At 36.8% G+C, this 15367-nt stretch overlaps 1 protein-coding gene across 5 annotated transcripts in view; it reads right to left on the reverse strand.

The window, feature by feature from the left end:
* The window catches only part of LOC138033482 (uncharacterized), a 59699-nt gene that overhangs the window by 29349 nt on the left and 14983 nt on the right, over window positions 1–15367 (reverse strand). For 4 of the 5 annotated variants that reach the window (XM_068881223.1, XM_068881224.1, XM_068881222.1 and 1 more), the window contains exons 2-5: window positions 14063–14151; window positions 3664–3924; window positions 1343–1447; window positions 1–134 (exon numbers count right to left, since the gene is read on the reverse strand). The exon at window positions 1–134 is cut by the window's left edge and continues 198 nt beyond it. In XM_068881223.1, coding sequence (XP_068737324.1) covers window positions 1–134; window positions 1343–1447; window positions 3664–3924; window positions 14063–14147 — 585 coding nt within the window. In that variant the 5' untranslated portion in view covers window positions 14148–14151. Of the gene's footprint in view, window positions 135–1342; window positions 1448–3663; window positions 3925–5579; window positions 5759–14062; window positions 14152–15367 lie in introns of those variants that run through there. The other variant, XM_068881226.1, reaches the window with a different exon arrangement.

Consider the following 15367-nt stretch of genomic DNA (forward strand, 5'->3'; position numbering starts at 1 on the left):
AGATCCTACTTCGCCTGACGGTAATTTGTAGTTAAGTCTTCCTCTTGACGCCGGGTGTTCAGATTCGCTTGACGAAGCAGTAATTTGGTCGTCTTTTATTTTGCCACTTTCCATTCCAAGAGCCATGTTGCATTCTAGCGAGTGAAGAAAGAAAGAATGAGTTTTTCTCTAAATGATAATGCAACCGGACAAAACATACTTTTATTAATTTCCTTTACATTTGGAAAAAGCTAAACCTCTCGCTACCAAAAATTTATAGACAGCAGTTAAAGGATTTTAACTCGTGTTTTACTTCCCGTGATCCGCCAATACTAATTTGTCATAAGAGGAATGAATCAAGTAGGCTATGCATTGTTCACGAATGCAGTGCACAAGAAGTCTCTGCAACGCTGGATAGTGAGCGTAAGTGATATTTAGCAACTATTCACCGAAGTGGAGGTGGCTAGTGGTGGACATTTACCTCTCCACTGAGGTGAATAGTTGTTTTAGTATATACTAAAACAGTGAGATAATATAGCACAAAAAGTTTTTGAAACTTGGAGTTCAAATTCCACTCTTACAAAAGGATTAATTTGATTTCTGAGCTCTCAAAATTAATTGTGAACAGTTGTTTTATTATATACTAAAACAGTGAGATAATATAGCACAAAAAGATGATTTTATCTCGTGTCTTCCTGTAAAGATTACAACATTTTCGGGCGCAAATTTCGCGCGAATTGCTCGGTAATGAATAGCAAAACGTATCCGGAGTTTGAGTAGCCAATGCAATAACCTCGCGCGTTCAACAATATCCTCTGTTTCAGGATATACTTAACATACAATATCAGCGAGGTTGCTACTCTCTTTGCTAAGGGGTTGCCAAGGGCTGTGTCCGAAATTTCGCCAAATTCTGCCGCTATTGGGAATTGGCAAGCAAACTGAATCAAGCGAAACGTAAAAGTAGTTTCTTAAAACATTGAAGGAGGGTTTGAATAAAAGAGCAATACAAAAAGAGACAGGGATGGGCGAAATTGAAGGAGATTAAAATGGATTGCAATTGTGGTTTTTGACAGCTGTTCAGCTTAACAGTTTGTTCAAAGTTTATCTCTGATGTTTGTAACTTAAATGATGTATGTTCGACAGAAACGTTTTTCTTACCAAGCTTTGAGTTTTGTTAATGAAAACTATTTTTTTGTTACGTTAAACGACCTCCAAATGTCACTTGTATAATTATTTAAATCTTCGGATTTATCTACGTTGTGGCCGGCGGAGACGAATTTATTCCATGCAAGAAGCAAACTTCTCTTGAACCAATTAATACAAGTGCAGCCGTAAATATTGAGGTAGAATAACTCTCCCTTACTTTCGCATTGATCGCCCTTCCAGCCAACCGCACAAACGCATCTGTATTTTCCATTTTTCATGTCGATGCATTTCCCTCCGTTCAAACAGGGATTCGAGTCACAAGCTTGAAAAAAATAAAAAATGTCAAGATAATTCAGTCTACAGTTTACAGTGGTAAAAAACAAAACAAAAGTAACTTTAAAGACTCTCTGTTTACCGAGATGCACAGCACGCAGACAGGGAGGTTTCGTATAATATGAAATCTCCATTTCTCCGTCGGTGGTTTTTTCCTTCTTTAAATCATTGAATTTCGTTATCGTAGACGTCTAACGGATTTGTTCTTGCCTAGTGCTTCTTATTGCAGCTACATTATCATAGTTTATTAGGGACGAGATATTCGCAAGCTTTTCAACGTGTGTTGGAGGACTGAGCAGTTGGACCGACAATCAATTCAAGAAAATGCCACGACCTAATCCGCTAAAGGCAGTCAGTGCATTTACGAAAATTTGAGTCCGAGATTACGGAGAGCCCAAATCGATTCATTGAGATACCACAAACTTTTAATTAAAACTGAGTTTGCTGATTGCCTTTCGCAGTAAGTCGAGTGGCATTTGTAATCTCTTTATAATTAATAGTTGGATATTAACTTATTTCATTTCGAGACTCGTTTGGAATTCTAATTATTGTTTGATATAACATTTGGATGAGATGCTTTTGTTTTGTTAGCAGTTAAATGCATTGATGAAAACATTCCCGAATTGAACTATACAGTATGGGGCCCAGTTCTCGGCCACAAAAAACATAAACTTGTATTTCTTACCTTGAAATAGCCGTAAGGACTTGAAATTTCACAGACAACTAGCTTCAGCATTCAAGTTTACACATGTAAAGCCATCGATTGCTCAACTCTGTTTTCTCCCGAGGAATAACGAAAATGGAGGCTTCGTTCGTGGGCCCAGTTATCGGCCAGCGGGCCCAGTTCTCGATCACAAAAGAGCGCGCTCGATTCCTCAAAAAAGACAACGCTTTAATACCATTTTTGTTGTTAAGTCACTAATAAGGCTTGTGTTTGATATTTCGACCACAAAGTACCCTTAAAGAGCTTTGTTTCATGTTAGAAAAGGACGTCTTTTGCACATCATCTAGTTTTTCTCTTAAGTGCAGTCAAGCGATGCTAAAAAATGTTAGGTATTTCAAAACGGGGTTTCGTCAGAACTCATGGTTTAATTCATATCTACTGTCAGAACTTGCCACCCCATTACAGCTTTATTTTTAGAACTGATTTGACACGAAAACTCCATACAAAGCTATGAGCGCTTTTTCGTGTTGACGGCGAGCAGGGTGGCCGAGAATAGGCAATTACGCAAAAGTACCAAGGAAATATTGAGAAGTGAATTTAGGTCAAAGAATAAAACAGGCCAGCAGCTTTATCACTCTACGTTCTTTATGCCAAGAATTGGCTCATTTGGGCCTTCTATACGGATAAAATATAAACTTGAATTAGACAATGTAATTTGAGTGGCCATAAACAAACACGTTTTCAGGGAATCCAAATTCACCTACCTTCACGTCACCTAGACATGCTCACAGTGTATAGTAGCTGTAAACTCAAAACTCGGCAGGACGAAAGACAAGGAATCAAGCTACCTTTGGAAGCAATTTCTTTTTATTCAGATTCATTTGTGGCGCGAAAAATAAACGTTGAACAAAAAGTGGCCGAGAACTGGGCCCCATACTGTACCCAACTTGTTGTGTGACGGTTAAGGTCAACGTTTGCAGCAGAGCCTTAGTGAACAAATTTGCCAGGAAGAGTAAATTCAATGAATAGTATATATGTTTTTTTTTTCAAATTGTCAAAGATAAAACCAACGAGTACGTTTACCAACAACGGAGATCGGTATTGAATGTACTTTATTGAAATTTGTTTTGTACAGATTTATTGCGACGCGAGCCACGTTATTACAGGTGACAAAATCAATCCGAAATACTCGATAACATGTTATAAGTCCAAGAGCGGCAGCGGCGCTTTATTCATTGCAAATTTATTTTTTATTCGACAGGTCAGCGTTTCTAGTATTCAATTGTAGCTTTTTGTTGCTTATTTCTCTCCCACTCGTTACTTCAAGACGAATGAAAATATAAACAAAGGCGCGTAAAGCATCTCGGTAGACAGAGAATCTTTAACGATAAAACAAGCATAGAGTCAAATGAGAAAGAAGTATGTAAGGTTTTGAAAGGTTGATGGATATCCTACCCCTCCTTTCCTCTTTGCTTAAGACGTGTACAAAAACTAAATGTCGATTATTCAGATTATTAGAAAGCGATGAAATGTCAACCTACCTCCACAAATTTCAGCCAAATCGGATACCTCATTGAGCAATTTCTTGATCTTGATTATTTTATCCCTCATCTCATCTTTTGGCCCTTCCACACTGTCTGCTACATAATCGAATCCCCTTTGGTACTTCTTGATTCCAACCACGGATACTTCATCGAGCATTTTCTCGATCGTAGTTATTTTATCGCCTATCTCATCTTTTGGTCCTTTCACACTGTCCACTATATAACTTAAGTTTCTATGGAAGTTCTTGATTCCAATCCCTGTAACGGGCACAAATACTCAGGGTTATACCTTTTAAAAATATGGAGAATACTGTTTTAAAGCCTTTACCGGTGACTCTTTCTTGGAACAATCGTGAGAGTTTGAGTGGACCTACAAATGTAGATATATTTAGATGGGACAATGTTACGCAGGTTTAGTTTCTATGATACTCTCAATATAAAAGCACAATTTTGATTGGTTATAATTGCTAATTTAATTTGTAATAATATAATCAAATATACTTAAACCTCGATGAAGGTCCTTCAAAGTTGAATGATTACATTTTGTATCTTAAAGTTCAAATTCCACTCTGACAATAGGATGAATTTGATTTCCGAGGTCTAAAAATTAATTCTATTACGCTTTGTAAATAGCCAGTTGATTGTTTCCGGCCTCTCAGTTGGGGTTTTATTATTATTTTTATATGGAATCGTTGATTCTAGATTAGTACACCCCAGTGCCTCTCCCTAAATTAACAAGTAAAATGGACTTTTACTCTTAATATGCGCAAAAAAAATACCCAGGTCTGATTGGTTAATAGAAATGCAGTTTTCAGTTAACACCCTGCAGAAAAGGGGTAACTCAGCGCATAAAGAGGTAATCAAATAAACAAAGTATTCTGACTTGTCAAGAAAGTCATAGATAGCCATTCAAATGCACTCGAAATCATGTGATTGCCTATTATCCCATATCAAGAATACCATATATAATACCCTTTGTTTGTCCCTCCAAAATTTTGCACAAACATTGTTTTTATTTTCTCTGGGGACTTATAATGGTCCCAAGAGAAACTGGAAACAATGGTTATGCAAAATTTGGGATGGACAAACAAAGAGTATTATGGTATTTTTGATAATGGCCAATACAAACAAAGTGTGCACATTTGTACCAGTTTGATAAGGGAAGGGTTTGGTTTCCTAACTCGTTAAATGTGAGACAAAATTGGTTATTTTTTCCTTTCTTTGCTCCGAGAGGTTTTTCTTCGAGTATTCCGGTTTTCCCCTCATAGAAAGCCAAAGACTTTTAATCGTTTCAGGATTTACTTAACAGAAGCTAATTTTTGTAGGTACCACTCTTAATTCAGGTTCAGTTAGCTAATGTTCATGGCAATTTTGCAAGGCTGTTGTGAAAAGGCGGTGAAGGATTTGTTGGTTTAGGGACTTTTCAAAGTAAAAGAAGCAAGAAAAAAAGAGCGGTTTTCTAAATTAAAGTTTTCAGTAGTTCCCACTTCGTTTGTAAGGTACCCGCAGCCTTTTGTTCAAATAGATAGGTCGACTTAAGATATCTGAAAAAGCCTTCTACCTTTGGTAGCGTTTTATTGTTTTTACAAATCCAGATATCATGTCTTGCTAAAAGGAGGCAAAAATTCATTTGACAGTGATTTTTGGAGGAGTTTGGCATCAAACCTAATGCTATAAGAGACGAAATAAAGCTGAGACGAAATAAAGCGTCCAAAAATCGGTCACTCTGGAACAGGACCAAAAGAGGTGACTAAGTTTTTCTGGTTCATCTTTTCAAAAGGAGCAGTTTGGGTCGTCTTGTAGGCCGATTTTAACTAAGAATTCGTTAGTTGCTATTCGTCTGTGCAAAACCTTGAACTGGAATTCGAGAAGTCTTGTGCTTGTACAGCACTTAAAAGCTAGTTGGTAAGTACCGTGCCAGTTAATGCATTCTTCGTCTTCTATGCCGCATTCCGTTACCCATTTCATTTTTGATCTTCTTGATGAGACCAAGGGCAACTGGTATAGAGCGTTTATGACGTCACGGCGGCCAATGTTGGTGTTCCAAATATTAGTCAGTCTCGATCTCGTCCTACAATATGGGCGAAGTGTCCTAAAAATAAATTGTTACGAGCGGTTTCAGAGTGAAAACAGAAAATGAAAGATTCTCTGTTGCATGCTTACGTTGTCGTCAAAACCTCAAATTTGGTGATTTCACGTCGTCGTTATGCAGAGGACCGCAAACATACCTGCTAAAATCAGTTCCGCACGCACAGCACGATTATTTATGCTCTTCTTACCAATGATATTATTCTTTTGTGGCGATGTCGTAGTCGTAGCAGTCGTCGTTTCTTAAACTCCCTAACATATGAGCAACGATGCTTTGAAAATGCGAAATTTTACAAAGAATGCGTGGAATCATTAGCGCTTTTACCAGTACAACAATTTCTTAGTTTTTGATGGCTAATAATTCGCTTGATATCAAAGCCAAATTGCTTTAAAGGGAAAGTACGGTATAGAAAAAGTTTCTCTGAATCGAAAGTTCTTTACCTGTATCGTCATACTTGATCACTCATTTGGACTAAATGTGTTTAACTAGCCAACAATAACGCTTCAAAGATAGGCAAATTTAAATTGAAATCCGCCATCTTCGTTTTTGCATATGCAAACGCGGCTATGACGTAAGCAATAGTCAAGGGTTTCTCCGGATGACTAAATGTATTTGATGAAAAGAAGAAAAACACAGGTGAGGAGAGCAATACTTTGTAGACTTGAATCTTAATCCAGAGGCTAAATTGTATTGATATTGGCTCCACCTCTGAGCAGATTTACCTCGCAGTGGTTAAACAGGGTTTTATCTGTGAGTTATATACAGGGCCCGGTTGTTCGAAAGCCGATTAACTTAATCCAGGATTACCGTAAACTTTGGTTTAATTTTTTCAACATTTCGGTGGAAGTTTCTTTTGGTTATTTTTGGTTTTCAAGATTGACTTCCTCTAATGTAAAATTTTGCCAAATATCTGCGTTGTACAACATTTGGCAGTAGAGAAATAAACTCCTTGGTAAATTTTTAATTTGCGATTAGCGTTAACTGACTTTCGAACAACCGGGCCAAGGAGTTTTACAAAGAGAAAGAGAGCTAGCAATGCTATCCCACGCTCATTGCTGTGAAATAAATGCCTGGAAATCAAGTTCAATCTGTCTACCGTGGCTTTCTATGAGATCCCTGTTACAACTTCAAAACAAACGATCGATTTATATTTTTACAACGACTGCAAAAATTCTCGCGCGCTCATTGACTAATTTTTATTGTCAATAAGCGGACAGATACATAAATTTAGAATTTATGCGATAATGACGCGATATTTCGCGCATTTTTGTCTCGCTTTCTTCTCGTGTTTTGACTTAATTTTGACCCCTCTGCCTTTTTGGTATTGTAAAAAACAAATTGATGTCAGTTTTTCATGCGTTTGTCCTGTTATTGACAATGAATTTCGTCATAACATTGTCAAAGTAGTCTGCGGATCCACTCGGCTATCACCTCGTGGATCCACAGCTACTTTGACAATGTTATGACGAAATTCATGATCAATAACAGGACAAACGCATGAAAAACTGACATCAATTTGTTAAATTTCCATCAAATGGTAAGAGTAAATCGTTTCAGTAGTTTCTATGCTGCTTACAAAATTTAACGACATTTCAAGTTACGTTTATTAGCACATAGCAGTGAAAGTCGTCTATACATATGGCTTGATTCAGTTTTCTCGCTCCAATATAATGATATTTTGGACTAGTTGACTGAGATTTCCGTACGAAGCGAATGTCACCAAAACCAATATTCATATTCCTGAAGATCCCGCTTGAAGTCCTCCTTGGTACAATGACAGACCCGAACAGACAATATGGCAGTCAGGATTTCACGTTTGAGGATCCATCCACGTTTTATTTTCGCCAGCCAACTTTTCTTTAAATTTTAAATTTCCGGTGTAAAAAAAAAGACACAACATACATTTAATATAAAATTTATTAATAAAGATGGCTCAAGCTATTCTTTAGAAAAGAAAGATGACATGAAATATATATATATATATATATATATATATATATATATATATATATATATATATATATAGGTATAATAAAACGACGAAGAGACAAACTCTTGACAGTTCCAGCGTTTAATCGACGTTTCGGCCTTCGGCCTTCTTCAGGATAGTTTAAAAGTTAAAAATTAAAAAAGCTATATACAATGGTTGTGAGTGGCAGAGCATTAAGCAATGAGAGGTCCGAACTCCTAACAAAAAGAGTCAAGCCAAAGAAAAAGGTTTTTCCTCTAGTACTTGACTACAACCCAATTCTTCCAGACATCCAGCAGGTGATTAAAAAACATTCCCACTTACTTAGATTGTCTCCTGAGCTTTTAGAGATTTTTCCATCAAAGTCGATTTTCCCAGCTTATCGCAGAACAAAAAACCTAAAAGAAATCTTAGCTCCATCTAAATTTCGGAACATTGAAGCCAGAAATGAAACCTTGGAAGATGATCGAGGTTGTTGCAAATGTAACAAAAGATGTGACCTCTGTAAACATTTTTTGATTCAAGATACCAAGTTTAAGAGTTTTGCTACGGGCCGCATATATAGGATTAATCAGAAATTAAGCTGTACTTCCAAAAATGTCATTTATTTGGCTGCTTGTAACAAATGCAAAAAGCAGTACGTGGGCTCCACTTCAACAGAATTCAAGGTTCGTTTTCGTAACCATAAATCATCAATGCTTAAGAACAGAAGAACATGTGAGCTGGCGGTCCATTATAATTCTTTTGAGCATCAAATTTGTCAAATTAGTTTTATTATTATCGAACAAATTGTAAACTACAAAAATGCCACCCATCTTGAACAACTGCTTCTCACCAGAGAAGCATATTGGACCTCACAACTCTTTTCATTATATCCACACGGTCTTAACAAAAGGCGTGAATTCAAATCCAAAAATCGTATCTGCTACAACAGTTGACTTTGTCTCTATTGTAGTTTAAATTCTTTTCAGCCCAAATTTGTAATCATCGTAATTTTTGCTGTCTGTAGGACCCCGTTAGCTCCCATCTAGCTTTGAATGTTTCCAGTTTGTAATCTTGCCCTTTTGTTTTGTTAGCCTTCACTTAGTCGTTGTTGTCTTTGTTCAAAAACTCTATTGGGGGATTCTGTTATGTTTGTGTTTGGTTTTTCATCCAGGGGCTTTCGATTGGGAATCTATTACATTGTTTAGGGGCCCTCTCTGAGGACCTTGTTATGACATTGACCCGCACATTCACTCAGAGGCCCTCAATGGGGAGTTTGTTACGTAATAACACGATTTATCTAATTAGTCTGTTTGTTCCTTTTTATCAATTGTTTTTTGTTTTGCTTAGCTTGTAATTAAGACCTTTTCTTTTGTTACGTAACCTTAATTTCCATTTTTTGTGCACTATATAAAAGCCCGTAACTCTGCCACTCACAACCATTGTATATAGCTTTTTTAATTTTTAACTTTTAAACTATCCTGAAGAAGGCCGAAGGCCGAAGGCCGAAACGTCGATTAAACGCTGGAACTGTCAAGAGTTTGTCTCTTCGTCGTTTTATTATACCTATCTACAGATTTACGGAGAGACACGTATCCTCTGGATCCTCTTACTGGGAGTTCATCGTTGGGTAAACTGCTTTTATTCTCACTATATATATATATATAATTCAAACGCAATTGTTCTACCAACGACTTTCTTCAAAATAGGTGTAAGGAATACAAAGGATATTTGAAATCTCAAAATTATCCGGCGGAGCTTGTCGATAAACAGTTCGACAAAGCTCTCAGTATATCTAGATCTGAACTTTTGAGCAAAAAGGTCAAACCAGATAAGAAAGTTTTTCCACTGGTGCTTGACTACAATCCAATTTTGCCAGATATCCAAAAAGTCATTAAAAATCACTTTCATCTATTACAATCTTCACCAGAAGTCAAAGAAATTTTTCCCGCTTATCGTAGAACTAAAAATCTTAAGGAGTTGTTAGCGCCATCCAAATTTCAGGTAACCTCTTGTAGAAATCCAAGAGAAGAGAATGGGGGTTGTTCAAAATGCAATAAGAAATGCGATCTTTGTCAAAATTATTTAATTCAAGCTTCAAAATTTCAAAGTTCAGCTACTGGTCGTCATTATTCCATTCAACAAAAACTTTCTTGTTCATCGCAAAATGTTATTTATTTGGCCACTTGTGCCAAATGCAACCTGCAATATGTGGGCTCCACCTCGACTGAATTTAAAGTAAGATTCCGTAACCACAAGTCGAACATGCTGAAGAACAAAAGAACTTGTGAATTTGCTATCCACTGTAATAACTCTGGACATGAAATTTCACAAATCAACTTCATCATTATCGAACAAATTAGGTCTTTTGAAAATTCTTTGCATCTTGAACAATTGCTACTCACTAGGGAGGCCTATTGGACTGCGCAATTATTTACCCTTAATCCTCATGGTCTTAATAAAAGGCGGGAATCTAGATCGAAACACCGCATTAATTACTACAATTGAGTAGTTGTGAGTTGACATTTTCCCAATACGATGCACTTTTATCGATATGTCACCTATAGTTCTTTATTTGTTTTTGATTGTTAAATCTATGTCACCTTGGAGTTTAGACCTTTGTTATAGTTCTTTATTTGTCTTTGATTGTCAAATCCATGTCACCTTGTAGCTTTGACCTTTGTTTTGTTTCGTTTCCTTAATTTCAATATTTCTGCTCTGTATATATAAGCTGCTGTTGTTGTGATTTGCACTCATTGTAAATAGTTTTTTTAGTTTTTATTTTTTAACCTGAAGAAGGCCGAACGGCCGAAACGTCGTAGTAAACTTCGCCCAGAACAGTCAAGAGTTTGTCTCTTCGTCGCTTTTCCTTACGTACACTTAACTATATATATATATATATATATATATATATATATATGTAAAGATGAATTTCTGGAGTCGGACTAGTTCAAAAACATTTAATTGCTACTCGGAGTTTCATGCTTCTAATGAAGCAATCATCAGGCAACTGATGATTGCTTTCATTATTGCAACTGATGATTGCTTCATTAGAAGCATGAAACTCCGAGTAGCAATTAAATGTTTTTGAACTAGTCCTACTCCAGAAATTCATCTTTATTCACAGCTCTGGTTTAACCATCGAGCACTTTTATACCAGATGAAGTCTTCAGTTTTTCCAATGGCAGTCATATATGTATGTATGTATGTATGTATGTATGTATGTATGTATGTATGTATGTATGTATGTATGTATGTATGTATGTATGTATGTATGTATGTATGTATGTATGTATGTATGTATGTATGTATGTATGTATGTATGTATGTATGTATGTATGTATGTATGTATGTATGTATGTATGTATGTATGTATGTATGTATGTATGTATGTCTTAATTCAATGATAAAGCAATGAATTGGTATAGCTTATATCTGTTCAAGAATTTCTAGAAATACAGGGATATTTCTTAAACAGCTTAAGGAACTTTGTTATACTGTAATCTATCCATATACAACCTATGCCATTACTTCCTAGGGCAGCGCATCTACTTCCAACTTAAAGAAATTCAGGTTAAACAAAATCACATTGTTCGTCCGATATTTCTTAACATCTTGTATGGTAAACACACTGAAAGTGTTCTTCCACTATTAAACCTACAAGATTTACTCCCTGTTGAAAACATCGATGGCACAAAAAGCAATTACCAGATAGTTTTTATGAACACTTCCGCGATGCCAGCCGTCTTCATTCATATAATACAAGATAGGCATAAGACTAATTTCTATAAAGTACGTTTCAGTACAAATGGTGATAAATGAACTATATCGGCTACGGCTGTTTAACTGTGGCAGGAATTACCCACTGAACTAAAACATATACAACACTTTAATTTCTGTAACAAAGTAAAACAATATTTGTTAATCAAGCAAATTAATTATTACAGTCAATAGTTTGAGTGAAATATTCTTTTCGTAGTTTATTTTGTTTCCGGTCTGTGTTTAAGTCAGTGTTGTGTGGGTGTTTTGTTGTTTTGCTTTGCATGTTTTTTTTGCTCCTGATGTCTACATATTAATTAAACTGAATCAATACAAGACTAGTATCTAGCTCGGAAACCTCAACGGTTTATTTAGACCATGGCTAGGCAATTCCTTACCCGTTATGTATTTTTTGGTTCTTTCTATCAAAAAATTACCTCAAGTCATGTAAATAAATTAAAATTACAAGGTGAAATGTAAATAAAGGGTGTGTTCCTTTCGGCGAATCCAAAAACCGATTTCTGATCTTGAAGAAGATTTCGCATTCCTTTCAGCAAATCCAAATCCGGATTTTTTTATCTATCGAATCATTTTTGAAAAAAGATTCATAGGATTTGAAATCGTTAAATCTAAATCCACAGGCGTTCCTTTCACAGGGGATTTGAAATTAATCACCTTTAACAGCGGTTTTTCCACCGGGAGCATATAGACCCTTTCGGCAAAACGGTGCATGATGGGTAATCAAGATAATGTGCATGATGAATTTATAGACATGGAAGTGAGAGTGACCTATCAAAGTTATTTCCTGAGCTGGTTTACGAACAAAGACTTACCGTTTGTCATAAAGTTTTCTCGACTCAAATCAAGGTAAGTGTTTGATTCTATGCTTATTTTACCAGTATGAGTTGAATAGAAGCTATTCGAGTCCGTGAAATAAATTGAAGAAGATTTACAATGAACATGCCGAAATGAGGACAGTCAAGCAACTGAAGCTTCATTGTTCGAGTCAAAACATTTCTTTTCGAGTTACCTTTTTTTCTCTCAGATGGAAGATATGGCTTTCGAAGATTTTCTGGAGTAGACCGTTGGTCAACTTCAGTTTTATTTCAGGACGAGGAGAGGAAAATCGACAACAGAAAATAAGAAATATCTCGTTGCACGCGCTCTCGTCGTTTTCGAGTCAAACGACCCGAGTGTTGATTGCTCAAAGGATATTTCCGATCGGCTCGAAAGAGGGTATAACAGAATTCTGAGTAAGTGTGGTATTGAAAATCCACGAAATCTAGATGTAAGCGATCTGGCTGCTTTTGGCACAAATATTCCTCTATCAATTCTCTGAAACAAAGGCCTTTGACACCGATAGTGTCGGCAAATATAAGGCACGCAAAGCCTACTCTTATTTTAAGAGATAGCATGTGCACCAAGTTCTAACTTAATCACCGAGGGATTCGGATGATCTTGTTGTGGTGAAATCGTCTGTTGCGCTATGAATGAGAATTAACGAAAAACCAAGGGAGTTTTGGGTTTTAATTTCAAAATCCACAGGCAATTGCTTGACTGCCCGATCTTTGTTGTTTCCTGTTGTCGACTTTCCTCTTCTCATCCTGAAATAAAACTGGAGTTGGCGAACGCTCCACTCCAGAAAATCTTCGAAAGCCATATCTTTCATCTGAAAGAAAAACGATTACTCGAAAAGTGATAAAATCGACTGTAGAAGAAATGTTTTGACTCGAACAACGAAGTGTCAATTGCTTGTCTACCGGCATGTTCATGATACATTTTCTCCATTTCACGGACTCGAATAGCTTCTACACAACTCATACTGCTATATAAGCATGGAATCAAACACTCACCTTGATTTAATCAAGAAAACTTTATGACAAAAGCTAAATTTTCGTTTACAAACCATCACAATAAATCCTTTGATAAGTCACTCTCACTCCGAAGTCTGTAAATTCATCATGTACTTTATCCTGATTACACAGCATGCACCGTTTTGCCGAAAGGGTCCAGTACGTGAAGGCCTTCTTTGGCGCCTTCACATGCATTTGTGTTTACTCTAGGAAAACTTCTCATTTCTTCATATTTTTCGTTCTCCTCTCTCGCCTTTTGACCACTCGGAAAGTTGTTAAATTGATGGCAAAAATTAACTGCAATTGCTTTACAAACTCGCTTGTAAACACGATACGCACTTGATCTTGTTGGTCGGCAAATCTCACGGTCTGCCACAGGTTAGCGTAAGGGTTAGGATTTGGTTTAGGCTTCTTCGTCTGAGGTTGTGCGATTAACTCCAAGACGATATTCTCTCTGTTTGAATTGACGATGAAATCATCCTTCCAAAGTTTCATCGCAGTCTTCGTCAAAAAGGAGAAACACATCAGTTGTTTTGACGCAGCTATCTCGAACGCATTTGCGAGGTTGCCAAAGTTACAAAACTTTTTTCGGATTTTGCTTTCCTTTCGACTGTGAAATCTGCTGAATCTTTGATCAAAAATCCGTTTTTGGACTCGCCGCAAGGAACACACCCAAAGTTTGTTGTTGTTGTTGTTGTTGTTGTCATCATCATGTGTTTATTTCTCTTAATTGTTGTTAGTTACCTGTCTGTCCCTCAGAAGCATTTGATATCACAGCAACTGAGAACAAGGTAATCAGAAGGAAAAACGCTGTTTTCGGAACATCCATGTTTCTGCAAAACAAGACAACACTGTGAGTTATAAACTTTTCAGTCTCACACGTAAACTTTTGAGCAAAGTGCAAATACTGAATTCTTTAAGGCTCCTTTAATTGCAGTTTTCTTCAATTTCCCTTTCAAAGCAAGGCGAAGCGCGAATTCTTCAGTCGAAGTTTACTTTCCACGCATACACGTATAAGATTGCAACTAATTACCCAAAAAAATAATTATAGCACTTGGCCACGTTTTGCAAAAGAGATTAAAACTGAACTCGAACGGACTTTTGCATCAATTTGCCAATTTACTCAATGTGAGTGGTCTATGAAAAATTACGTGTTAATTTAACAACCAATCAGAAGCTAAACCAAAAGAAAAGATGAACTGCTCCGGCTTTTCGTTTTCCCCGTTTACACATTGGTTACATTTAGGTCCTGTTCAAACTTATAAGTTTTAAGAGTGCCATTTTTCGTTTTCAATTATCCGGTCACGGGTTAGGGAAATGTTGTATGGTTCCGTTGCCTACATCAATACATCTCTTTCTCGCTCGTCCTCTAGCTTTATAACTACTGAATTTTGCGTTCCAAGCACGTTGGATGGGTGGTGTGAGGCTGCCGAACTATTTGATCGTTCTTTGTTGATGAGTGTGTTAGTAGATGTCCCTAGTTCCTAGTTTTTCTCTATGCTAAGTTGGGAATATTATCGCTTTCAGGAACTTTTACTCTTATCGATAATGGTTTTCGAAATGTGTCGTGGCACCTGGTCACACAAAAACACGTCATCTGTATTCAAGAAAACCTGTTTTGTCGTCGTTCTTTGTCAACGTTTTGGTTTAAACGGTAGGCAGAAACCATAGGCTCCGAGTCCCGTTGGATCACTTAATTGCCAGATTAGGTTCCTTCTTGTTGATCCTAAATAGAATTTTGTTATGTTGTTTTCTTCGGGGGGGGGGGGGGGGGTGGGGGGAGGGGTAAGGGGCGGGGGCTTCAACAATACTCTAATAATTCAAATGACAAATGATCCCACCCAACCTTCAATTAAAAAAAAAGACTCTCTGAATCATCCCATTCAACGTTCAATCAAAATCCGTCCAAATGTTCTCAGTGAAGCTTTAATCAATTGAACTCATTCATCACCTGATCCAACCTTCAGTCATAAACGCTCCAAATGATCCTGCACAACATTCAATAAAATTCTAAACGGACACTCCTGGCATTCAACAAAAAACGCTCCA

Source organism: Montipora capricornis, chromosome 14 (genome assembly GCF_036669925.1).
Source record: "Montipora capricornis isolate CH-2021 chromosome 14, ASM3666992v2, whole genome shotgun sequence".
NCBI classification, from domain to species: Eukaryota; Metazoa; Cnidaria; class Anthozoa; order Scleractinia; family Acroporidae; genus Montipora; species Montipora capricornis.